Raw genomic sequence first — 25,874 nt, 5'->3', positions numbered from 1 at the left:
TATCATCAAGGAAGAGATTGTTGAGTTAAAAAAATAATTAACATATTGATGATGACAACTATAAATAGATTGGGTTAATAACCCAAGTGGACTTTAATAAAGTATTTTAGTGTGCAAGCTCAAAACTTGATTTTGTTACGGCCCAAACAAATGAAACCAAAAAGGCATTCAAAGCTGCTGAGAGAACATGGATCCATTAACCAAGTCCATCAGCGTACAACCAAAAGAAATGCTTTTCCAAAGCTGAGTCTCAGCATTGTTCTCATCGGGTAAACACAAGAAAGAAAGAGAGCTTCACTTTCGGACTTAAAATACCAAAGAAGAAAGAAAGGGAAAGATAATCAAGAAAGTAATGTCCAATCAAGCTAATAAAAAAGTATGTTAAGTTAGTTTAGAGGTTAAAGATAAATAATTTTCATTTGTGTCATATGTCTAATCACTTGAGAGAAAAATCAAGAGAGATTTCAGATTTTTTTTAGTTGTATTTTCTATTTTGTGTCATATGCTTGAGAGGTATCCCTTATTAAGTTGGATAAGCAATTAGTGTGATGAGTTTAGATAATTGCATAGCCAAGTCAAGTTTATGTTAAAACTTGTGTGTCCAGATAGAATTACGTTGAGTCCTAGAAAATTGGTGTATATAATACTTGGATTGATAGTGGGAATTCCACAAACGTTGTAGTAAAGACTGGATGTAGATTGTATTACACAAGGTAACTAGACTAGGATATATGACTGTCATTCTCTTTTTCTCTACTCAATTCTGTTTTTCTGGTTTTATGAGATAAGATAAAATTATTTCTTGCATAATCTGTTACGCAAACTAAACAAAAGCAAAGTAATTATTTTAAGTTTTAAGTCTAACTTAATCAAAATTAAAGAAGACAATAGATTCAATTTCCATTTTTTAAGTCTTTTAGAATTTTCATTTTTAAAAATATATATTTTTTTAAGCCTTTTAGAATTTTCACTCTTAAAAATATATATTTTTTAAAAAGTATAGATGATTGAAAAATTCCGATGGAATAATTTCAACTTATGCAAAATTATTAAACTTAAGTCAAATGAATCCATGGAAAGAAAAGTTAAATAATCTAGATTATTAATCTTTATAATTTTATTAATTTTTTAATTAGATTTTTTTAATTTAAAAATTTATCGTTAATTTTTATAGGTAAAAATTCAGGTGAAATCGACTTTACGTAAAATTGATATATGAGAATCGTTAAATGAAAATTTAGTCAAATTATCAAACGACTCTCAGATATCAAGTTTACATGAATTTGCACCTTGAGTTTTTACCTTTTTATATTGGATAAATAATTTAATTAAAATAATTAAATTTCCAAGTAAAAATGAGATAAGTATAAAAGAATAAAAAAATACCAATTTTTATAGAATTGACCTTTACCTTTGTTGAAATGCCACTATTGACTCTGTAACGACTCTGTTTACAATTTTAAGGTACAAAGTACAAACTTGATCGTCTCTCTCTGTCTTAGCGACTCCTTCCGCCGCCGCCAGCCACCGCTACCTCCTTCCCTGCTCCAACATTCTCCGTTCAAGTTCACGCACCTCACATTTTTCCTTTCAGACCGTTCCGCCCTGAACAGTACGATTTTAGGGTTTTTATATCTTCGGATAAAGCTTGAATCTACTACGTTGTGTTCACTCAACTGTGTTGTGGATTTTGAGTTCGAAAACTGTGGTGTGAACGTTCAATTTCACAAGCTCATTCAAGTTTATAAGCACTTCCTCTGCTAAAGAGTTAAAGTTTTTGTGCTTGCAGAAAGCTCGGAATTTGGATTGTAAAAGCGAGGAGAAATTATGAATGCTCCGGTTCTAGTTCTCAGTAAGTTTTTTCTTGCTGCCTTTTCTGCTCCAAGTGGCGTCGAATTTTTCCCCTTCCTTTTGATTACGCTTCTGGTTTAAATTACTTCAGTTTCATTTTCGAAAACGGTTTGTTTTCAGTTTCTTTTTTTTAAATTTTCTGGTTGTTGTAGTTTTTTCTTTTTCGTGCACTTTGTGTTGTTTTTCGGTACCCAATATTTGATCATATTGTGCTAAGATTGCTGTTGCAACCTCAAAATGTTAAACATGTTTTTCTACATACCCATCAAATGCATACTGAAAATCTGCAGAGGACTCTTTGAAACGTGAGTCTGGAACCAAGGTGCACCATGCCAATATTCAAGCGTCTAAGGTAACATATTACATAGTATCTAAACTTCCATGGTAATGTTCCTTAAAACTCATTGGATGTATAATTTGATGTATCTGATGGTTGCCAGGCTGTTGCTGACATAATACGTACTACGTTGGGACCTAGGTCCATGCTAAAAATGCTACTTGATGCAGCAGGAGGTTAGTGTTTTCATTCTCCAATTCTGTTGCAGCTTGTGGATTACACCCTATACAATGTTAGATTGCAGAGGGGCAAATGTTTCATGTTTTGCAGCCTCAATGCCTGAATCGTTTTTGGAATCATTTGAGTTTTCTTCTTCTTCATGGTGTGGGATTTTCTTTAAGCTTGGGTTCTGGGTTAGTTAGAGACTGCCCTTTTATTAGTATTTGTCATATTTGATCAGATGTCTGGTTTGTATTCTCAAGTATTTACCCACTGGTCATTCTTTTTCTTTGTAATTTGCAGGAATTGTGGTGACTAATGATGGAAATGCTATCTTACGTGAACTAGATCTTGCTCATCCAGCTGCTAAGGTATTTTTCTTTCGTGCTTGTTCTCATTGATATTAGTTTTCTTTTGCTGGAAACTTTCTAATACTTCTCTCATTGAGATTGCTACAGTCTATGATTGAATTAAGTCGCACCCAAGATGAAGAAGTTGGAGATGGGACAACATCCGTCATCATTCTTGGTATGATTTTACATATATGGTAGTATTTGTATAACCAGTGAAGGATTGGGTTTATATTGCAGCCTATTTTATTTTCCTATTTCCAAAATTTTTTTGTTGTGTATTTTTGGCAGCTGGTGAGATGCTTCATGTTGCTGAAGCATTCATTGACAAAAATTATCATCCCACAGTTATTTGCCGAGGTAATTTATTAGTACGCCTTATGTATTTTTATCTTCTCTATAATGTTATTCTTAATCCAACAAAAGTTAATAGTAATAATAACAAATGGGGTTCTTTCCTAGAATGGTGTACACTTATATATAATGGATGCTTCAATCTTGTAATCTGCAGCTTATAACAAAGCTCTAGAGGATGCAGTTGCTGTTCTTGACAAAATTGCATTGTCCATTGATGCCCAAGATCGTAAGTCTATTGTATTGAGCTGAATCTTTTCAATTACATATTCCAACAGTCTGTGGAATAATAACCTGGGAGGCTTTTTCAATAGTTTGGGTGTTGGGATATTATTTCTTTTGTTTTTATCTTATCTTCCGAGAGCCATATTGGAATGCAGCTTGTAGAAAAATGGTGTGGTAATTTATGGTATAGGCTAAAACCCTTAGTCCTACAAAATACAAGTATAATAATATTTGTTGCACAATAATTTTGACATCACTTTAATATCATAGTAAATGACATTGGTTTCTTCTTTCAACATAAGTTGACTTCCGTGTTTTGTCTCAATTATTGATGAATTAACTGCAGGAACTACAATGCTCGGACTTGTAAAAAGTTGCATAGGTACCAAATTTACAGGCCAATTCGGAGACTTGATTGCTGTGAGTGTCCTCATCTTCTTCGAGCTAGATTGCCAAATTGGTCATCTTTATATTCAAGAGATTTTGGTCTTGATATGTCTATTCTTGCATAATGATATTCTTCCAATCCTGATTTTAATCCATGTAATGTTATGCATGAGGAGGGTAGCTCACAGCCAAGTGTAGTAAAGTTGAAAATTTTAATCTGCTTGGTGTTTTTACCACAATCTATGTTTCAATAAACAGTTTGGATGTTTATATGTTAGTAGGATTATTAACAGGCCATCTGCATTTTCATATTATCCTCTGTCTGTTGACTTATGTACCATATTACCTTGATTAACTTCCAGGTTAATTCTCTATCTGTTGACTTATGCATCATATTACCTTAATTAACTTCCAGGATTTAGCTATTGATGCTACTACAACAGTAGGTGTCGAAATTGGCAACGGTCTTAGAGATGTAGATATAAAAAACTATATTAAAGTTGAGAAGGTCCCTGGTGGGCAGCTTGAGGACTCAAAAGTTCTGAAGGGAGTCATGATAAACAAAGATGTGGTTGCCCCTGGCAAAATGAAGAGAAAGATTATTAACCCTCGTATTATTCTTCTCGATTGCCCCCTTGAGTATAAAAAAGGTGAAAACCAAACAAATGCTGAATTGCTCAAAGAAGAAGATTGGAGCCTCCTATTGAAGATGGAAGAAGAATACATTGAGGAGCTCTGTATGCAGATATTGAGGTTTAAACCAGACTTAGTAATTACAGAGAAGGGTCTCAGTGATTTAGCATGCCATTACTTAAGTAAGCATGGTGTTAGCGCAATCAGGAGGCTGAGGAAAACCGATAACAACAGAATTGCAAAGGCATGTGGTGCTGTCATTGTGAACAGACCTGATGAACTGCAGGAGTCTGATGTCGGTACTGGTGCTGGCTTATTTGAAGTAAAGAAAATTGGAGATGAGTATTTTGCATTTATTGTGAACTGCAAAGACCCTAAGGCCTGTACCGTACTGTTAAGAGGTGCTAGTAAAGATCTCCTGAATGAAGTTGAAAGAAATCTGCAGGTAAGCTGTTAATTTGAACTTCTAGATCATGTAGATTTGGTCATACTTCTTCCTGAACATTGTTCCATGACAGGATGCCATGTCTGTTGCAAGGAATATAATAAAAAATCCAAAACTTGTTCCTGGAGGTGGTGCTACAGAGTTGACTGTATCAGCTGCTTTGAAACAGAAGAGTTCGTCAATCGAAGGCATAGAGAAGGTGAGTTTATTGTCGCTTTTTAAATGAACAAGTAGATAAACAGCAGTATATTACCCTGGTTCTCACTTTCGCATAATATTCGCATTGATCAACAGTGGCCTTATGAAGCTGCTGCCATTGCTTTTGAGGCTATCCCACGTACTTTGGCACAAAATTGTGGAGTTAATGTCATCCGGACTATGACTGCACTACAAGGAAAGGTAGAAATAGTTTGCTAGTACCTATTACATGTGATACTTTCTGTTACTTTGTTTAACATTGTTTACTTGAAAATTATAGCACGCGAATGGAGAAAATGCATGGATTGGCATAGATGGAAATTCGGGTGCCATCGCCGATATGAAAGAGCGCAAGGTACACTTCGCTTTTTTCAGTTACTCCCAACAGGATGAATATTTGTTTGGATTTTATGTGGATATATATGCTTAGGTATCTGAATTCTTGATAAGCACGTACCTCAGCGAATGAACCGAGTCTGAGGATATGTTGTTGTTGTTGTTAGATTTGGGACGCATACAATGTGAAAGCGCAAACATTTAAGACGGCCATTGAAGCTGCTTGCATGCTCCTGAGAATTGATGATATAGTTAGTGGGATCAAGAAGAAGCAGGCACCTGGAGCAGGCCAGGCCCCTACAAAGCCCAAGGTTGAGACTGAGGCAGACGCTGACAGTGAGCAAATCCTTCCTGACTGAGCAATACAGTTCAACTGACACTGCTTTTTGACATGATGTAGAGTAGATGTGCTTTTTTTAACTTTTTATTGATTGAGCTATGTTTTAGTTTGTACCTTACATTGTTTGCACTCTGCAAGAGCAATTGTGATTTATAAACTTCTTTGATGATAAAAGAAAACAGAATTTTCTTCTTAATTAATTCGTGTTCCTCTGGCCAATTATGAGATTGGGTGCATTTACCTTTTTTATTTTTAGTATTTTTAGTGTGCACTAACATATATGTTTGGGCCCTCAAATCTGTGTACCAGAGGAAAAAAAAAATCCCAAAGGATCCCAAAAAGAACCCCCCCCCCCCCTCTTCCCCCAAAAATAAAGCTGAAAAAGGAAATAAAAAAATTGAACGAAAATGTGTAAAATTACAATTTATGATTCAAACATATATATGTTCAGTCACCAAAAAAAAAAAACATATATATGTTCAGTTCACCCAAAAAAAAAACATATATGTTCACACTTCACAGTGCACGAGTCACTATCACCAAAACTTGAAAAGATCATTTAACAATTAAAAGAGCAATATCTTAGATAAGATAATACAATCACAATATTAACCACAATTTAGACATAGCTATCAATGAGAGATTTTCTCATCTCATCCACAATGGCACTAGGCTGTGCCTCCCTCAGTTTGAAAACGCTCTCAATCACAGACAGCTCTGTCGCTGTGGTGTCCGAGCCGCAAAATGCTGTCCAGTCATTCACTGTCATTCCAGCAGCTATCACTTCACTGCCACGGTTCACCGTCCCAGCCACCAAAGGAACCTGAAGAAGTGTAGAAAGCTCATCCAAATCTTCTATGGAAGTATGAGGGTGGACCTGCATCAAATGAATGGCTAAGACTCAAGAACTTTTTTTTTTTAAGATTGCAAAGTTGAAGAGAAATTCATTTTACTCACCAAGCCCCCTCTGTTGGAGAAGGCACAGTAGCTACCGACAAGAATATTGCCGGCAATGGTCTGCCTGAAAACTTCTACTCCAAGAACATCTGCAATCATTTCCTCCGTCTCCTGAACAAAAATAAAGCAACACATATTATATATCGAATTCAGAAGATAAATGGGAATAACAGCCATGGATTTGAGAAGCAACGGGATTATCGTTAATATGTAATGCGCAAAAACGTGAATCCATTAAATCCTACAGGTCAAATAGGTGTAGATTTTATACAAACTTGCAGTGTAAAATTTGTTTGTTTTCAGGATATTACGTATAAAGTTCACGTCCTGTTATCAAAATTAAAGGTGATCAAATTCCAAAATACTAGTAATGTGCAGGTGATAATTTTTTAATGTCCTAATTAAATATCTATGGTCGAGATAAAACACAAGTGATATTCAAATCAATTTTTTATCCTAAACATGACTAGATTAGCATAAACATTATAATCTAGCATAAAACTATACCCTGTCAAGATCGGTGTGAGTGAGAGCCACATGGTCATTACAAGCTATGCAATTTCCAAGAGCAGATAATCTTTCTTCTATTCTCTGAACGACTACTTGATCGGGCAGACAGTTTCTCAAATGTTGAAGTTCTTCAGAATGCCAATAAGATCAGGTAACTAAAGTCAGGATAATAATATCACTACTATATTGTAATTATATGGCAACACCACCAGAAAAGCAAAGCATAAAATACAATTAGGTTTCAGAATGTTTTTCAACTTCATTTGATTGAATACGCCGCATGCCACTCCATGTATAATTTGGTAATACCATTTTTAAAAAATATTTCTTCATAACATATGGATATGGTCCAAATGCACAATACTTCATCACAATTCACATGACCTCACATATGCTAACCGCATCAGTCAAATAAAGAGCAACAGTTCACATATTTTATTGAGATTTGAGAAAGTCAATATGGTGAATTTCATTTGGTGAAAGGAAATTACAAAGATGTTTTGGGATTTGGGAACTCATAGCACATGATATTAAATAGCATCATCTAGTACAAGGAATCAAAACAAACATAAGCAAAACAGTAATCACCTTGGTCTGTAGTTGTATGGGGCAGCAGAAGCCCATTTTTGTTTCCTGGAAACCGACAGAAAGGTAAACAACCTAATTAGGTCCGGTAAAATGATACTGAATAAATAGAAGAAACTGATGCTGCTTTATTCTTTCTTTGGTACTCCTTGAGAAGCCAAGAGAATAAGCAAAGGATATGAAAATCTTTACCTGCACAAAGGCGACCAATAATTCGAGTTCCACCAATGGATGTTTTGACTACTGGGATGACGTCTGCTAACTCAGATTCAAATACACTGTACAAACCAACAGGCTAATTTTTTCATTCAGAAAGACATCATAACAATTTCAAACCATTTGAAGACAATTTTAAATAAGCTAAAGTTAAATTCATCACTAATCCAAAAAGAATGAAAACCTGTAGAAGTTTTCAGATCCTCCTATGGCAACCAAACAATAGGCATTAGTAAGTTTAGAAAACACTCCAACTTCACAATTATTCTCAAACTGTAGTCCTGCAAGGAAACAATATACATTTAATATCTTATCTCAAAAAAGCAAAAACGAGTTCAGGTAAGGAAGACGAAAATAGGGAAGGCATATATGATCGCTTACTAGTTGCCATGATTGAGAATAACAGAGATCTTTGACCCAAATAAGCAGATTGAAGATCTGTAGTGAAAGAATGCGAGTCAGGACAACAACATAAAGCAACCATGTTCCGTATATTAAAATTATGCTCAAATAGATACATAACAAACCTCATATACTCAATATGTGGGATACATATCCCCAACTTAGCTTCTACCTGATCATGCATAATCAAGCTATATAGTTTGGAGGGTTTAGCCTTGGATTTCAGGATGTACCAATTTGGTCGAAATAACAAAAATTTTGATACAGGTAGTAGTATTGAGCAAGTGGAACTACTTTCCACCAAATTAGAACAGAAAAAAGAAACTAACATATTCACCATAGAATTTCCTTTATTTTAAAAATCCACAGGTTTCTTAACTTAAAATGTGAAAACAATTCCCACTGCATATTTCATCAACTTCAATGTTGAAACATTGAAGAACACCTCCAGCTACTCTTAGCATTAGTAATTTTGATTATGATAACCCTCAAAACTAACAGCTCCTAGGAGCCCCTCAGCCCCTCAAATATGATAATGCATATAAATAATATCTGCTAGTGAAATCTCATGTTATAATTTCAGCCAAACAATGCAATCACAACTCGGGAAATTCTAGTAGCAGAGAAAAGATTATAACTTTACACCAAAATCGGAACCTCAAATTCCTAAATAATCTATAGCCAGAATATAGGGTGCAAATTGCTTTCATGTACAAACCACAACAAAACAGGGTTGGTTCTGCAATTAATGAAGAGAATACCTTGGCGAATCCTTTGAGGTGATCACGACGGAACTAACGGCGGCGCCGGAGGAGAAGCTGCCTGAGCTGGAAAGCGCGGTATGGAGGGAAGAGAGGCGGGGAAGAAGACAGCGCGAGGCTTGTTAGGGTATTTGATTTGATTTTTTTAATTTCTTTTTCAATTTGTTATCAATTTTTCTTTTCGGATCTTGACCATTTTTTTGGTTTTTTGTCATATTATTGGGCCTCTTAATTGGGCCTCTTAATAGTGAAATAGAGTCTTTAATCTTTATATCTTGAATAGGCCCAAAACAAATTTGGTAAATGTAGAAGTGTAGATGCAACATATAAGATTTTACGGATAAAAATCTTATAATTCTTATGTATAGATGCAACATAAAGGTTATTTGCTCATGTATATAGGTTTTATTATACATAACTTTTGAACTAAAAAGAAACAAAATTGAAAAAAGTTTTTACGGATAAAAATTTGATTAAAAATGTTTAATTTAAACTGTAAAATCTTATAATTCTTATATGATATTAGAAAATATAAAATTTCAAATTATAGAAATTTGGTTAAAATTTTAACTTTTTATATTACATGATATTATTTATAATTATATTGGATATCTTTCCCTGGATGCTCTATAAAAGGAACCTTATTATATGCTAATAAAATATCCTTTATTGGATTCTCTACACATTGGATCTTGTATATAGTACTAAGGGTAATGATCTCAATGATTCAATGTCCAATCTAGTACTTAGTACAATAAATGTATGTAAATTGCAATTTTTTATTCTCATTGAATACAAGTCATTTAATTAATTTCTTTTGGATTCCTTGATTATATGAATTTTGTAACTTTTCTACGCCTCATCCTTATTCTTATTTATTTTTCCCACTCCATACATGATATATTTGGTATCATATAGATTTTATTACATATTAATATATATTAATATTAAAAATAAAATAATAATTTTCGAAGTTAAAATTAAATTATTATTGAACTATTTAAAAATCTAAGCATTACAATAAATAGCATAATACTTCTATTAAAGATCGCTAGGGCTATTATATTAGCAATTTAGCACTACCAACATTCTCTCTCTTTCTCTATATATATGTGTATGTATGTATGTATGTATATATATGATGTCATACTCACATGCATTCGATCGATACATTAATTACTATCAAGAATTTAGGATGGCTTCGCGTGTTGGATTCAATCAGAGAAAAATAAAGCCATATAATGTCATTTTCATTTGATAAGATATTTTTTTTATAAGACTTTACGATAGAATAACTTATTTATATATAATTATATATTAAAATAATTTAATTTTTATTATAGTTATTTTCAATATTACCTAAACTGTAAGTTATAATCAATTTATTGTAAAATATTACACATATACTAAAGAAAATATACAATTATACACATTTTGTATTTATATATTATGTTATTTAAGGTGAATGTTTTCATAAAAATATTTTCGTATAAAAATAGTATTATAAACCGTTAGATCATTTAATTAAATATATTCAATCAAATATATTAAATAATCTAATAATTCACAATAATTATCTTTATATGAAAATATGTTCATAACAATAATATTCATTGTTATTTAATATATACAGCTATACATATGTATTTATCAACCGTACCCGTTTTGCCATTTCTAAATTTGATGTTGATTTACCTTGATATTAGGACGTTATTATAACTAGATTATATTTGTGTGTGTCTATACATAGGAGTACCACTCGTTGTATATGATACATATTATTATTATTATTATTATTATTATTATTATTATTATTATTATTATTATTATTATTATTATGGTGTAACTTTAAATCTAACGCTTAGACTATTATTTTCAATGGATGTGAATTATAAAAAAACTTAATCAGTTAAGTTTCGTCCTAAGTAGTCCGAGACTTCACGCAAGATATGATATATCATCTCAAAATAATAATGACTCAGATATATTTAATGTTTATGTGTATTAAAATATTGATGTTGCTACTTGCCAACGTTGTTGTCACGAGGTTGGTCAGTTTAATACTTTAATGTTTATATTTCTTGGTTACCAATATGTTCCTAACCAAAGGATGAGGTAGGCATAAAATAACCATCGAATTATAGTTTAAATAAATAATTTCTTCATTTTCATTTAGGAATTTCGAATTCCAACCACACTTTTAACTTAAAAAAAATAAACATAAAATAAATAACCAATTGTGAAGGTGGTCCCAATTACTCCTTTCTTATGTCATATATGTATCACTATCACTCACAAGTCACAACAAACAAATTTTTATTTATTATTTTTCAAATCAAACTATTCCATTTTTGTGTGATGTTGAATTGGTTTATTTTTTTATTTAAATAACGAAATATGATGTGTAATTTTCCAACTACTTTTATAGTGGTTGATGTTCCCTGAAACACTCATCAGAGAGATATAGAGAGAAAAAAAAAAGGTGTTGTCTTTATTATATGCGCTGTAATTAAATTATTGTGTATCTGACACATGTTACAGACTTACAGTGATAGTTCCCTGAATTTTCAAGTTATTTGTTTGACCTTGCAAAGTGGTTATCAGCAAATAGAGTTGATCCTTCAGTTCATGATATTGGAAGTTGGAACTTAAAAGATACTGTGTTGATTCATAGTAAACTACAGTACTACTATTGATTACTGTAAGAACCTCTCAACCTCTCTTGTTTCTTCTTTTTCTTTTTGTTTGTTTGTTTGTTTGTTTTTTTGTTCAATTTCAGCTAGAGAATAAAACTAGCCCAAAAAAAGGCTCCACCTTTCTTATCTTTTTTATTTTATTTTTAAAAGTACTTCCTGGATTTGATTGCCAATTTTTTTTAGGCAAAACCAGCAAAGTTCAAGTTTTGATTGGATCTAAAAGATGGGTTACTGACAGTGGATATATACTTCACTTGATCACATAGTTTCTGGTTTCTACTCATACCCTTTATAGATTTTGCTGCATGCATGAAATCAAGGAACTTGCTTTTCATGTTCTTCTTCTCATTTTGGATTTGTTTGTTGATCCAACACTTATCCATAGTATCTTGGATTATACACTGTTGATTACTGTGGTTTAAATTTGAGAACTTGTGTGTTATACTGTTATGAGCTGTACCTTTCAAAATAATATCTGTCACATGTTTTGCCAACTGTTTCTTGATCCAGAAAAAAAAAAAAATGTCCACATTTTGTGTTGTGAATTTGCTATATGATATAAGATCACGTGCTTAGTGTGAAGTTGGTAATTTAATTGCAGGTTCTGATTAATACAACTTTGTGGCACTCACCCAAAAGTGAAGTAGTTTTTGCTAAGACTTTAGGAGATGGAGAACAAACAAGATGGTGTAAGCAATGGTGATGGTGATGGGCTACATGACATTGAAAATGAAGGTGTATTGTTGGATGGGAAGGGCGAAATTCGGAGGAATTGGTCGGAGTTTTCGGAAAGGAACATGTCATATGCAGAGCCACTGCTTGTTAAAAGGACTAACACAACCTCCCAGATTGCTATAATTGGTGCCAACCTCAGCCCCATTGAAAGCCTTGATTATGAGTAAGCCCAATTGGAAATTTCACTTCTTTTTGGTTAATTTTATGAGTTTTTGATCTTATGGTTCCCCATGTTATCTGTTCTCCTGGATGAGTTCCATGCAAATTTTTACACATGAAATTCGTCTGCGAAATTTTCGAGTATGTTTTTATGCTGCAACTAAACATAGCCTATTATATGGATCAAGCAATGTTGTTGTGTTCTGAAATTATGCGAATGCTCATCATTTCTACTTGCTACTATAATTAGTTCTATTCTGGGAAATGTTTCTAAGTAAAGTTCCTCATCTTACTGACATATCCATTACCAATAGATCGTTAGCGTGATAACAGGAAATACTTATGCTGTAAATTTCAGGATTTTTGAGAATGAAATTTTTAATCAGGATTGGAGGTCCAGGAAGAAAATTCAGATAATCCAGTATGTGATACTTAAGTGGGGATTTGCTCTTATTATTGGATTAGGCACTGGACTAGTTGGCCTCTTCAATAATATTTCAGTTGAGAACATTGCAGGTTTCAAGTTGCTTATGACAACCACTCTCATGACTCAACACAGGTTAGCTTTGTCTTTTGGTAGATACCAGTTGTGCTGCCATACGACATACTTTAGGCTGCGGTTCGAGACTATCTCAGGATAGAAATACAGAGATATTGGAGGATACGAACCTTCGGACAAATTTTCTCTATATTTTCTATGCAGCTAAAATATGGGGACATTAGGGGCAAATATTTTCCATTTCTACTGTCTCAGTATCTCTGTATTTTGTATCCTAATACAATTCCCAAACAGAGCCTTAAAGATAAGCACGATGTGCTTATAACATGACCATTGAGTTATTTCATCATTTGATTGATAAATCTGTTAATCTAAGTCTCCACTTCATTAACAGAAAATGAAAATATGTCATATTTTATGGTGTCTATTCCTGATCCAATCTGAAAAATGTTTAAAAATCTAGAAAATGTTTTATGACAGATTATCAGTTTGAAAGCCATCGACCATTAATTTTCCAACATAAATGGATCTATAACAGCCCTTTCAAAATAAAAAATCAGTGTAGTTAAATTACTCTATTGTGTTTTCTATTTGCATTAACAAGTTAAAAGGCACATTTGAATCACAAAACAATTATATGCAGTTCTTAACTTCTTTACTGTTACCATCTTTATCTTGTGTGTATTTTTATTCTCACAGAGTAGTAGTTTAAGTACAGATATCTTGAGGCTTTTGTAGCATATGCCGGTATCAATGTAGTTTTAGCAGCAGCAGCTGCTGCACTTTGTGCTTTCATTGCTCCAGCAGCAGCAGGCTCTGGTATTCCGGAGGTGAAAGCATATTTGAACGGCGTGGATGCGCATTCTATACTCGCTCCGAGCACTCTTTTTGTAAAGGTGAATAATCCTAAAAGTATAGAAGCAAGTCCTCCTCCTATTTCTCATTCTTTCTTTATTTACTTTTGGGACTTCCTCTCACATTCTTTGGAATCCCTGCATGAACACAAAGATCATAAAAGATTACTTCTGATGAAAGAATTCCAATGAAGATTGAACCATTATCTTCTGAGTAGTCCTCTTAGAAAGGAATTCAGTGGATATTCTCATCTTTGCAAAATTTAGTGATGATTCACTCCTAGTCTTTTACATTTTTTGCATTTTAAAACTTGTGAAATGTTAAGCATCTTATGGAACCTACGATTTTAACTGTAACAGATTTTTGGTTCCATCCTTGGAGTTTCTGCTGGATTTGTGGTAGGCAAAGAAGGACCTATGGTACATACAGGTGCATGCATAGCTAATTTATTGGGGCAAGGAGGATCTCGCAAGTACGGCTTAACTTGGAATTGGCTTAGATATTTCAAGAATGACAGGGACCGGCGAGACATGATTACTTGTGGCGCGGCTGCTGGTGTTGCTGCTGCCTTTCGCGCACCAGTAGGTGGTGTCCTCTTTGCCCTTGAAGAGGCAGCTTCATGGTATCTATCTATTTCTGCTTAGACTATTCATTCTTACTCTCAATCTCATACTATCTTTAGCTTGTAAATTGGATATTGAGTGAAAGAAAAACTTACCAATCCAATTTTTCTAACATTCTCTATAAGATGTTAACTAGATGCAAGAGTTTATGTTGCTTTGATCATCAATGTGTAAAAAGAGTAACAAACAAATATGTTACATAGCATAGCCTGAAAACTCATCATTTTCTTTCTTTTTCTTTAGGTGGAGGAGTGCTCTTTTGTGGAGGACATTTTTCACCACAGCAGTAGTTGCTATTGTTTTAAGAGCTGCAATTCAGCTTTGCGCCACCGGGAAATGCGGCTTATTCGGAGAAGGTGGTCTGATAATGTATGATGTTGGTTCTTCAAAGGTAACATACAGCGCCGGCGACGTACTAGCAGCAATACTATTGGGAGTCATTGGAGGAGTTCTTGGAAGTGTATATAACTACCTTGTGGATAAGGTTATTCGGACATATAGCATCATCAATGAGTATGTCCTAACTAACTTTCAAGTTCAAATTCATTTTTGGCAATTACTATAGCAGCTTTATGATCACACCATGTTGATGATATAACTTCCATAATTGATTGACTTTGGGGGAAGAGAAATCAGTTCTAACTAAATCAATTCTGCAAAAGCAGATCCAAACACACATACAACTAATCTATCTAACCCCTTTTATCATGTTGATGTGGCAGAAAAGGTGCAGTTTTCAAAATCATACTCGTTGTCACAATTGCTCTTTTGACATCATGTTGCTTTTATTTCCTACCATGGATTGCAACCTGCAAACCCTGCCCTACTAATGAATCGGTGATCTGTCCCTCAGTAGACGAGTCCGGAGAATACAAAAGCTTTCAGTGCAAACCAGGCTACTACAATGATCTTGCTTCACTCTTCCTAAATACCAATGATGATGCTATTAGAAATCTCTTCAGCTCTAGGATAACCAAGGAGTTTCATATTTCAAGCTTGTTCATCTACTTTGGCACTATCTTCTTTCTTGGGATAGCCACTTATGGTATTGCTGTTCCATCAGGCCTCTTCATTCCTGTTATCCTAGCCGGGGCTGCATACGGCCGGCTTGTTGGGAGACTATTCGAACCGATCGTTAAGCTTGACACAGGACTATTTGCACTGCTTGGAGCTGCATCCTTCCTTGGTGGCACAATGAGAATGACTGTGTCCATTTGTGTCATATTGCTTGAGCTCACAAATGACCTCTTATTACTTCCTCTTGTGATGCTGGTTTTATTGATATCGAAATCTGTGGCCGATGGCTTCAACAAGGGTGTCTATGACCAAATTCTGAAGATCAAAGGACTTCCTTATATGGAGTCTCATGCAGAACCTTATATGAGGACTTTGGCTGCGAGAGACGTTGTCTCAGGTCCATTAGTAACCTTCTCCGGCATAGAAAAGGTTGGGAATATACTTCATGCTTTGGAAACTACAGGACACAATGGTTTTCCTGTGATTGATGAACCACCTTTCTCAGATGCAGCAGAGTTGTGTGGACTTGTTCTGAGGTCTCATTTGCTAGTGTTGCTTAAGGGGAAGAACTTCACAAAGGATAGACTGTTCATGGACCGTAGCATCTCGAAACGAATTTCTGCATTGGATTTTGCAAAGGCTGGATCAGGGAAGGGAATGAAACTAGAGGATCTTGATATCAATGAGGAAGAGAAGAACATGTATGTTGATCTTCATCCCATAACTAATGCATCACCGTACACAGTGCTCGAGACAATGTCACTTGCCAAAGCTGCCATTCTCTTCCGCCAACTCGGACTTAGGCACATGTGTGTTGTCCCAAAGAGCCAAGGGGTATGAATATGAATATCTTTTCCTTCCAATGTGCATTTATGCTTTATGTCCCAAAGTAGTTCCTGAGATTGGCCGCGTGTATTAAGATAGTTCCTGAGATCCCAATGCATCAATTATGTTCCAAGATTGGCAAAAGTGCACCACGTTAGTCCTTAACAATGAGATGAGTCACTTGATGGAAAAGGAATGAAGGACTGACGTGGTGTACTTTTTGTCGATCTTAAGGATGTAATTGGTGCAAGATCGTGGATACTAATTTAGTGCACATGACAAATCTGAGGAACCACTTTGAGACTTAACTCGTGCATTATGTTACACTTGTTTTACGTTCTAAATATCCTGTTCCTGAACCACTAATTTAGTCCCTTAAAGATCAAAATGCTAAATTAGTCACTAAAACATTTTTCAGGACTAGTTTGTTAGCAAACTGTTCTAAAAGCAAGGCTTAACTCCTTAATGAAATTGATATTTGATGTTTGCATTCTTGAAGGCTTCAAGCTCTCTAATGCTGTTTCTGTATAAAACATTGCAGAGACCACCGGTTGTTGGGATTCTAACGCGCCACGACTTCATGCCGGAGCATATTTTGGGACTATACCCTGGAATCAATCCTCACAAAGAGGACTGAATGATCATAGTAAAGTAGTTGTTTTTGTTTACATTGAAGTACTGCTTCTGGTGCAGTCATTTGCTTCAGGATTATCAAAGTTCTTATGTACAGTTAGCTCAGAGTGGAATATTTTATACAAAGAAAATAAGCCTTGAAGCAAAAAGGTTGATGCTTTCAGATGAACATTTTTGCAACACAAATTAACCAACTTTTGTTGGTCTTGTACTACACATTTAATAAAGATCTATTGTTCATTTTGCTAATTAGATTTTGTTTTCTAAAAAAAATTAAAATATCAAAATTGATCAATATGTTCTGTGTGTAATCTGGGTATCATGTTCATAAGTCATCACTATTATTATCAAGTTAGGATTATATTGTAAAAAATATTGCGTACGCACAAAAAATTAGTGACTATATATATATATATATATATATGTATGTGTGTGTGTGTGTGTTATTTTATATATTTTCATGTATTTTATATTCATGTATATCTTAACATAATATAATGAATTTAATTTTGATATATTCTCCGTGTAAATCGTTTTATACGTATATTTACTCACATAAGGCTGAAATAGCAAAAATAATTACATTTTATATTAACTGTATGAATAGTTATCTAAGGCTGTGTTTGTTTAACAGGACGCTGAGAGACAAAATTGTGTTTGGCAGAGGAGACATAGATAAAGACAATATGTTCAGAGACACTCTGAATTAGTGTATTTTGTATCCATCCTGACAGGAACAGAGATACTAACAAGAGATACAACTTATTTTTTATTTTTTTTTATTATTCTTGTTAATTTTTCATAATTATATTTTTTATTGTTATATTTTTTATCTCAAATTTTTTGAATGAAAAAAAATGAGAATAAATTAAATTTTCATAATTTATTATAATTTATCATTAAACAGAATACAAGAATACAAAATTTTGTATCTGTCCTGTTTTCAGTGTCTTGTCCTATTCTTAAAAACAAACGCAGCTTTAAGAGAACATTATATTGTGAGTACATCAAAATTTAACTCTAATATAATAATTAAATTATTTGTGTTTTCTGTTACATTGCTCCCAATAAAGTATACAGCAGGCTGATTTTTAACTCAAAATTTTTTATTGTACGTTTTCTTTTTTTTTTCTTTTTTTTTATGCATTGTAATAGTAATATGGAAGAATCTAACGAAGGTGTACGGCAAGGGTATCTATTAACTAACTTGCAACTTTGCCGCACAAGCAGACATGCAATATTCAAATGTGACAAAAAGAAAAAATATGTTTGCGTACTAATAAATGTTAGTTAACTATGTGTTTTTTCCTCTAAAATTACGTGGAAAGTTCTATTTGATTGGGAAAAATCTGATAATTAATAAAAAAAAATATATATATATATATATATAAGTTAAAGTAAAATTATTTCATTCAGAAAAAATCATTAAAAGAATGTTGACCAAGATAATATTTATTATGATAACATTATTATTTTAGAAATAAGATTTATTTACAAAGAAGAATTTTTCAGCATTCTTCTGTAAAAAGAAAAAAATAAAATAGAATTGTTGGAAGCTAGTCATCAAACTACTCCTAAAAATATTACCAAAAATTTCTATGAATACCGAAAAACAGTTATAATGTACATTTATATATATAATTTTACATATATTTTTAGCAAAATAATCTATTATTAGAATAATTAAATATAAAATTATAAAAAAAATATTTATAAAAACATGGTTAAAATTTTCATAAGCTATGGATTAATTATTTATTTGTCATCGTGCTAGAAGATGCCATCAGAAATAAAAGAAAGAAAAATATTAGCTTAGAAAAGATAAAATTATAAAAAATATTAATTTAAAAAAATTATATTTATATTTTTAGTTATAATTTAAATTTTTTTTATCATTTTAGATATTATTTTTTAATTTCGCATTGAATTCATTATCATATTACCAGGATGTCGCTATTATTTTATTGTGCTGACAATAGTTTCTAACCTTATTTGTTATTTCGCAATCAACCCCTCTATAGCCAATGTTTAAAACGGTAAAAAATTAAAAAGATTATTATAAGAATTAATATGTTTTTTTATTTATTTAAAAAAAAGAAAAATATCTGTTTTTTATTTTAATTTTTTGTCTCTCTAAAATGTGAATTGGGTGGGACCAGAAGAATCCGAAAGTGGAGCGTTCCCGAATCCCCGCCAATTCTGAAGCCCCAGAATGGAAAACAGTCTCATTAACAATAACGGTTTCATTCCGATTCAGCTCATATTTTTTGTTCTTCCGTCTTTGTTCTTATCCATCATTACATAACTATACCAAAAAGGAAACAATTAAATGGATTATTCTCCCTTTTTCCTTTACCATAATCCTTCACACCTTCTTCCAATTTCTCAATCCATATATATTTCTGCAACCGCCGTTTCTTCTCTTTTGTTTTCCCTACCCAATTCTGGATACCTCTCTTTTTCGCTTGCTTCTCTTCTTTTGGGACAGGTATATCAAATTCGTACGTGCCTTGTAAATTTTTTTTTTTTTTTTTGTAGCATGATGCTTTGGATATATGATTTTTTATATATTTATTAATTTTTCGGATTAAAATTTTGATTTTGGGGAAGTTGTTTAGGTCAATTTATTATTGATTGGAATTCTAGTGGTCTAGGTTAGCGTTATGTAGAAGCCATAGCAACAAAGACCTTACACGGCTTTTAGCATGCGTTTTTTATTGCCAGCATTTATTTATTTATTGGTTTTTTTTTTTAAGCTGAAAATTAACTATGACCTTTGGATTGATTGGTGTAACATATTCTTGTTGTGATACCTTTTTTGCTACGGTTCCTTTTTTGTGAGCATTTTATTACTTTTTCTTTCTTCAATGTTATACTAGCTAGCAAGTAAGGTATAGATTGGATCTACTAACAGGTTTTGGACACCAACTGATGCAGGTGGAACCAACAGGTGGAGTTGCTTAGAAGATGTATAAAGAAAATGGTGTAGTTCATGATGATGATGATATGCATGACATAGAGAGTGAAGGTTTTCTACATTCAAAGGAGGGAGTGCAAAGGCATGAATCAGTGTTTTCCGAAAGGAATGTGACATACTCTGAACCACTTCTATTGAAGAGGAGGAACACCACTTCCCAGGCTGCTATAATTGGTGCCAACCTTTGCCCTGTTGAAAGCCTTGACTACGAGTAAGCAGCTTACGCCTCTTTCGGGATAATTTTTATCTTTCTTCTAGGTACATTTCAAGGAGGGAAAAGACAAAATCCGGTTTTGATTGAATGGTTCTCATATTTTCAATTTTTAGTTGGCCATTTTTTAAGATTATGATGCACTAAACTAGTTTGTGTTTCATATAAAAATTTCCAGTATTCAATTCAAACATGGTTCTTTTATATCATTCTATTTTAGTAAACCATTTTTGTGTATTGTTGTCTTTACATGATGTGCTTCAATCATTTTACCAAGTTGTATGAGACTTTTTTTTTAAATTATGAGTAGAAGATGACAAAAATTTATATTTTTTATCGTTTCAAGGCACAATTAGATTGCTTTTTTTAGAGAAATATTTGATGACAATATTCTTTTAGGATATAATAAAATCTATGAATTTCTTATTTAGCCATATTAAGAAATTCTCTACTCTCGAGAACAAAAAAATTTCAGAACTTATAATAGTTAAAATCTTAAAATACACATTTAGTTAATGTTGCACTTGAAATAGTAGACAAGGGATTATATCTACATGTTTTGCATGAAACAATTACACTTCAGTCCCAGTTCCACGTACATAAACATGTCCCTTCAATGTTTATGACTTTTCATCAAAAGACATTTCTTTATTTTCCAAATGATGCAATGGTTCATCACCAACAAGCGTGACCGTTATGCAACTTGAGACATGGCAACAATGTTGACAACCGTTCTATTAATTATTATTATTATTATTATTATTATTGTAAATATCTTTCGGTTTGTAATATGAGGACACAGTTTTAATTTTCCTTGTACTTGAAACTTGAAAGGAAAAGGAGAATAAAGGTAAGGAAAGGAAGTAACGAGAGCCTTGTTGGCTGTAGTATGCTGCATCATTTGTGAACCTTTGGGGAGGATAAACTGAAGTTTTACCTTTCACATTTTCCGACTTGTCATCCCTTTTGTTTTGTTAATTTTATCACAAGTTTCCCAGCATATATAGCCATGTAATTATTTATGACTTAGCTGAAATTACAAGAAGCAACAACTCGAGCATTGTCTTAATGTTTTGACATATCCATTACTGATGGAAGAGGGATGATGTGAGATTACTTATTTTCTGTAATTTCAGGATTTTTGAGAATGAGGTTTTTAAGCAAGACTGGAGGTCTAGGAAGAAGGTACAGATATTCCAGTATCTGATACTTAAGTGGGGATTTGCTCTTCTTATTGGATTAGGTACTGGAATTATTGGCCTCTTCAATAGTATTTCAGTTGAGAACATAGCAGGTTTCAAGCTGCTTAGGACTACCAGTCTCATATCTGAACACAGGTGAGCCTATTCTAACGATATTAATGTGTTTGATGTGCTTATTTCATCATTTGATTGCGCTTCTATTAATCAACTGTCTACATCCTAACTGGAGAAATATGCTATATTATTGGTTTAGAAGCCAATTACCATTAATTTAAACTTAAATTGATCTATTATATAAGAGGCCTTTGAAAATAAATTATAAATACATTGCATTTATTCTTTTTCCACTGAATTTTCCTTTGATGTAGTCTTTCTTTATATGGAAAGATGGAGTTGGTACATTTAAGAGGGAGCTGCACTATATGTGTCTAGTCTATTGTTCATTCATTCTCACAGAGTGGTAGTGTCGGTGCAGATATCTTGAAGCTTTTGTTGTATATGCCGGTATCAATGTGGTTTTAGCAGCAGCCGCTGGTGCACTTTGTGCTTTTATTTCCCCAGCAGCAGCAGGCTCTGGTATCCCAGAGGTAAAAGCATATCTGAATGGTGTGGATTCACACTCTATACTGGCTCCGAGCACTCTTTTTGTAAAGGTGAATAACACTAAAGTTGTAAATATATTTCTGCCTATTCTCTTGGTTTTTTTAGGACTTACTGCATGCAGAATGATAAAAATAATAAGCAATCTTTTAGATATTTTACTTTTGAATCTTGGGAAATAGTAAGCTTCTTATGAAACCTTTTGTTCTACATATACAGATTATTGGTTCTATCCTGGGAGTTTCTTCTGGATTTGTGGTAGGCAAAGAAGGACCTATGGTACATACAGGTGCATGCTTGGCTTCTTTGTTGGGGCAGGGTGGATCTCGCAAGTATGGCTTGACTTGGTCTTGGCTTAGATATTTCAAAAATGACCGTGATCGGCGAGACCTGATAACTTGTGGTGCGGCTGCTGGTGTTGCTGCTGCCTTTCGTGCTCCAGTAGGTGGTGTCCTCTTTGCCCTTGAAGAGGCAGCTTCATGGTATCTTTATCTACTTAGACTACTCATTTTTTCTCTCTGAATTTCATGTAATTGTAAATTTGTAAATTTGAAAATGTAATTTCACCAAGTGGTAAAAATACTAACAAGCTTACTTTATTGTTGGATGTGTATTTATAAATTGTGGCCATAACTTCGTGAATGGTGTATTCCTTTAGGTGGCGGAGTGCTCTTCTGTGGAGAACATTTTTCACAACAGCAGTGGTTGCTATTTTTTTCAGAGTTGCAATTCAGTTTTGCTCGACAGGAAAATGCGGGTTATTTGGGGAAGGTGGTCTGATACTTTATGATGTCAATTCATTCACGGGAACATATAGCGCCAGTGACTTAGTAGCAACCATACTATTGGGAATCATTGGAGGCCTTCTTGGAAGTTTGTATAACTACCTTGTTGATAAGGTTGTTCGTACATATAGCATCATCAATGAGTATGTTCTCACATTCAAGTTAAATAAATTTAGGCATTTACTTGTATGACTTTTCTATTCACCATTATTTGTTGTAGTCCTAATGTATTAACATGCACAGCCAATAATCCCTTAGTTTAATCTTGGTTTGGCAGAAAAGGTGCAGTGTTCAAAATCATGCTTGTTGTTGCAATTTCTCTTTTGACATCATGTTGTTATTATTTCCTACCATGGATTTCAACCTGTGCACCCTGCCCAACTGATAAAACAGAAATCTGTCCCTCGGTCAATGAGTCTGGAGAATACAAAAGGTTTCAGTGCAAACCAGGCTACTACAATGATCTTGCTTCACTCTTTCTAAACACCAATGATGATGCTATTCGTAATCTCTACAGCTCGAGGTTAACCAAGGAGTTTCATATTTCCAGCTTGGGCATCTACTTTGCCACTATCTACTTTCTTGGGATAGTCACTTATGGCATTGCTATTCCATCCGGGCTTTTCATTCCAGTTATCCTTGCCGGCGCTGCGTATGGCCGGTTTATAGGGACACTATTCAAACCGATCGCCACTCTTGACACGGGACTCTTTGCTCTCCTTGGATCTGCATCCCTCCTAGGTGGCACCATGAGAATGACAGTCTCAATTTGTGTCATATTGCTTGAACTCACAAATGATCTCTTGTTACTCCCACTTGTGATGATAGTATTACTAATCTCAAAAACTGTGGGTGATTCCTTCAACAAGGGTGTCTATGACCAAATACTGAAGATCAAAGGGATTCCTTATTTGGAGGCTCATGCAGAACCTTACATGCAGAATTTGGTTGCACGTGACGTCGTCTCTGGCCTACTAATCACCTTTTCAGGTATAGAAAAGGTGGGAAATATACTGCATGCTCTGGAAAATACAGGGCACAATGGTTTTCCTGTCATCAATGAACCGCCTTTCACGGATACACCGGAGCTCTGTGGACTTGTGCTGAGGTCCCATTTGCTAGTGTTGCTGAAGGCGAAGATTTTTTCGAAGGAAAGGGTGCTTGTGAGCCATGACACCTTCCAAAGAATTTCTGCATTGGATTTCGGAAAGCCGGGACTAGGGAAGGGTGTAAAACTAGAAGATCTAGATATCACGGAGGAAGAGCAGGATATGTATGTGGACTTGCATCCTATCAGTAATGCATCACCATACACAGTGCTTGAGACAATGTCACTTGCCAAAGCTGCTGTTCTTTTCCGCACACTCGGACTCAGGCACATGTGTCTTGTTCCGAAGAGCCAACTGGTATGATACCTTTACCTTGCACTACAATTAACTTATTTAGGTCTCAAAACTATTTATAATCAAAAGTTTCCTCTTGCATTCTCCAGGCATGTAAAAGGTTGCAATTTACATCTGTAATGCAGTTTTATACAACTTATATAGCTTACCCATGCTGCAAGTGTAAAATATGTTAACAATCTCTATAAATATTGCAGAGACCACCAGTTGTTGGGATTCTAACTCGCCATGATTTTATGCCGGAGCATGTTTTGGGACTTCATTCTAACATGAATCCTCATTAAGGGACGGAATGACCCCAGTGAAATGAGGTTCTCGCTTTTACATTAAGCTGCTGTAGACATTATTAGATCATTAACTTAAGTTGGTAAATTTGGATCAATTTTAGCAAATATGTTAATATTAAATAAAATTGTCTTGTTCATGCTGCTTGTAGATATTTTGATAAAAAATGTACCAATGATCAGTCTTCCTGATGTATTGTTAATTATACATCAGAATTGAATACTTAAGAAGATAACTAAAGGGTCATTAGGCCTTAATCACCAAGTGTAATAGCCAAGAAACATGTTAATTAAGGTTAAATAGCTCATAATATCTACTTAGTAGGGTCAAATTCTGAAGGGATGCAATGAAAAACACAGCAGTGGTGGTGTCGCAACGGCTGGTGTCGACAACTAGCTTTGTAGTGTAGGGATCCAGCACTGCCCTTTCGTCCGATTGGGTCAATGCATGGCAATGCCTACGGCCTACCTATTGGCGATAAGCAGGCAAGGCATCCTTTGACTCTCAAATTGTATCTTGGGAAGCAAGGGACAAAATTGTGATATGATAAGATTTTTTGTTTCCTGGTTCTCTGTGTTGTGTTGGTTCCTACATGGAAGAAGATTGCTTTCCATTCTATCATGGGTGAAGAACATGAAGGAGGAGGAAAACACATGAAAGAGGGTCAATGGTGTGGTAACAAAGACTAGAACCAAAAACTTTTCTCAATTTTTGTTGTTGATAAGAGATTACATATGACACTAATAGAGAGAATTTTGAGATGATTCGTTCCTAAATCAAGAAAACAACACTATATGAAAAAGTTTAAGGCAACTACTCAAATGAAGATGCTAAAAACATCTTTTTATGAAGATTCTTGTGTTAAAAGTGTACTTTGTTTGTTTAGCCACACTTTAAAAAAAATAACACTTTTATAACACATCAAAATCAAACCATACATTTCATCATCTAATGGTAAAAAAGAAGCATCTTCATATGAAGACAATAATAAAATCTTTATGGTAGTATCCACCAAAGTTTAAAAGCTGGTGTTGAAAAAGAATGCACTTTCAATCAAAAGAATCCAATGTTTCCTTTTGGAAAAATTACCATAAAAATGTGATTTATTCCTTTTACAATGCAACTAAGCATTTTTTCCATATATAGTTAATCAAATTGTTAATTATACAGACAACCAACAATTGACGCTTTGGTTAAACTCACTTTGTCAAATTTTGACATGGTAAACATTTATTAGAAACAATTAACATTTATCTTTTCGTATAATACAAGTTATACATCTAATACTAAATATGACCAATGCATAGACATTAAAAGAAAAAT

At 33.8% G+C, this 25,874-nt stretch overlaps 4 protein-coding genes across 11 annotated transcripts; 3 read left to right on the top strand and 1 right to left on the bottom strand.

The window, feature by feature from the left end:
- The first annotated feature begins 1,396 nt into the window (after nt 1-1,396).
- On the top strand, nt 1,397-5,811 carry LOC112751624 (T-complex protein 1 subunit gamma). 4 transcript variants are annotated; one of them, XM_025800836.3, is made up of 14 exons: nt 1,397-1,612; nt 1,790-1,852; nt 2,142-2,203; nt 2,292-2,364; nt 2,651-2,718; nt 2,806-2,875; nt 2,989-3,057; nt 3,209-3,280; nt 3,623-3,696; nt 4,079-4,741; nt 4,815-4,940; nt 5,036-5,140; nt 5,220-5,294; nt 5,443-5,811. In XM_025800836.3, exons 2-14 carry the CDS (start codon nt 1,828-1,830, stop codon nt 5,632-5,634), a joined length of 1,674 nt encoding a protein of 557 aa, XP_025656621.1. In that variant the 5' UTR covers nt 1,397-1,612; nt 1,790-1,827; the 3' UTR covers nt 5,635-5,811. The 4 variants fall into 4 exon arrangements, with proteins under 4 accessions (XP_025656621.1, XP_025656622.1, XP_029148517.1 ...); XM_025800837.3 differs by having other exon boundaries at nt 1,397-1,705; XM_029292684.2 differs by having other exon boundaries at nt 1,424-1,612; nt 2,292-2,541.
- A 201-nt stretch (nt 5,812-6,012) lies between these two features.
- On the bottom strand, nt 6,013-9,229 carry LOC112751625 (eukaryotic translation initiation factor 6-2). The gene is made up of 8 exons (XM_025800839.3): nt 9,047-9,229; nt 8,265-8,321; nt 8,068-8,164; nt 7,860-7,945; nt 7,671-7,715; nt 7,080-7,210; nt 6,573-6,683; nt 6,013-6,492 (listed from the first exon to the last, which is right to left on the bottom strand). Exons 2-8 carry the CDS (start codon nt 8,272-8,274, stop codon nt 6,235-6,237), a joined length of 738 nt encoding a protein of 245 aa, XP_025656624.1. The 5' UTR covers nt 8,275-8,321; nt 9,047-9,229; the 3' UTR covers nt 6,013-6,234.
- A 2,123-nt stretch (nt 9,230-11,352) lies between these two features.
- LOC112751622 (chloride channel protein CLC-c) lies at nt 11,353-17,337 on the top strand. Of its 4 annotated transcripts, none has more exons than XM_025800832.2 (8): nt 11,353-11,747; nt 12,344-12,640; nt 12,995-13,195; nt 13,854-14,031; nt 14,350-14,612; nt 14,857-15,126; nt 15,336-16,464; nt 16,997-17,337. In XM_025800832.2, the coding sequence occupies exons 2-8, from the start codon at nt 12,411-12,413 to the stop codon at nt 17,090-17,092; spliced, it is 2,367 nt and encodes a 788-aa protein (XP_025656617.1). In that variant the 5' UTR covers nt 11,353-11,747; nt 12,344-12,410; the 3' UTR covers nt 17,093-17,337. The 4 variants fall into 4 exon arrangements, with proteins under 4 accessions (XP_025656617.1, XP_025656619.1, XP_025656618.1 ...); XM_025800834.3 differs by having other exon boundaries at nt 11,465-11,747; nt 13,023-13,195; XM_025800833.3 differs by lacking the exon at nt 11,353-11,747 and adding an exon at nt 11,748-12,014.
- Nucleotides 17,338-19,255: 1,918 nt separating this feature from the next.
- On the top strand, nt 19,256-25,327 carry LOC112751623 (chloride channel protein CLC-c). 2 transcript variants are annotated; one of them, XM_025800835.3, is made up of 8 exons: nt 19,256-19,576; nt 20,026-20,276; nt 21,413-21,613; nt 21,954-22,131; nt 22,298-22,560; nt 22,737-23,006; nt 23,141-24,269; nt 24,464-25,327. In XM_025800835.3, the coding sequence occupies exons 2-8, from the start codon at nt 20,056-20,058 to the stop codon at nt 24,548-24,550; spliced, it is 2,349 nt and encodes a 782-aa protein (XP_025656620.1). In that variant the 5' UTR covers nt 19,256-19,576; nt 20,026-20,055; the 3' UTR covers nt 24,551-25,327. The 2 variants fall into 2 exon arrangements, with proteins under 2 accessions (XP_025656620.1, XP_072073409.1); XM_072217308.1 differs by lacking the exon at nt 19,256-19,576 and having other exon boundaries at nt 19,895-20,276.
- Nucleotides 25,328-25,874: the final 547 nt, after the last annotated feature.

Source organism: Arachis hypogaea, chromosome 15 (genome assembly GCF_003086295.3).
Source record: "Arachis hypogaea cultivar Tifrunner chromosome 15, arahy.Tifrunner.gnm2.J5K5, whole genome shotgun sequence".
NCBI classification, from domain to species: domain Eukaryota; kingdom Viridiplantae; phylum Streptophyta; class Magnoliopsida; order Fabales; family Fabaceae; genus Arachis; species Arachis hypogaea.
Note: the sequence above shows the minus strand (reverse complement) of the source record. Positions and strands in the feature narration are given on the sequence as shown.

Bases quoted from the DNA above. Each gene is read 5' to 3' on its own strand.
- LOC112751624 (XM_025800836.3), top strand. From the start codon at position 1,828: ATGAATGCTCCGGTTCTAGTTCTCA. The intron at 3,281-3,622 runs GTAAGTCTATTG...AATTAACTGCAG, and splicing joins GTCCATTGATGCCCAAGATC to GAACTACAATGCTCGGACTT. The intron at 5,141-5,219 runs GTAGAAATAGTT...TGAAAATTATAG, and splicing joins TGACTGCACTACAAGGAAAG to CACGCGAATGGAGAAAATGC.
- LOC112751625 (XM_025800839.3), bottom strand. The intron at 7,946-8,067 runs GTTTTCATTCTT...TGGTTTGTACAG, and splicing joins GGATCTGAAAACTTCTACAG to TGTATTTGAATCTGAGTTAG. The intron at 6,684-7,079 runs GTATAGTTTTAT...ATTTTTGTTCAG, and splicing joins CTCACACCGATCTTGACAGG to GAGACGGAGGAAATGATTGC.
- LOC112751622 (XM_025800832.2), top strand. From the start codon at position 12,411: ATGGAGAACAAACAAGATGGTGTAAGCAATGGTGATGGTGATGGGCTA. The intron at 13,196-13,853 runs GTTAGCTTTGTC...GTTTAAGTACAG, and splicing joins ACTCTCATGACTCAACACAG to ATATCTTGAGGCTTTTGTAG. The intron at 16,465-16,996 runs GTATGAATATGA...AAAACATTGCAG, and splicing joins TTGTCCCAAAGAGCCAAGGG to AGACCACCGGTTGTTGGGAT.
- LOC112751623 (XM_025800835.3), top strand. From the start codon at position 20,056: ATGTATAAAGAAAATGGTGTAGTTCATGATGATGATGATATGCATGAC. The intron at 21,614-21,953 runs GTGAGCCTATTC...GTGTCGGTGCAG, and splicing joins AGTCTCATATCTGAACACAG to ATATCTTGAAGCTTTTGTTG. The intron at 22,132-22,297 runs GTGAATAACACT...CTACATATACAG, and splicing joins CGAGCACTCTTTTTGTAAAG to ATTATTGGTTCTATCCTGGG.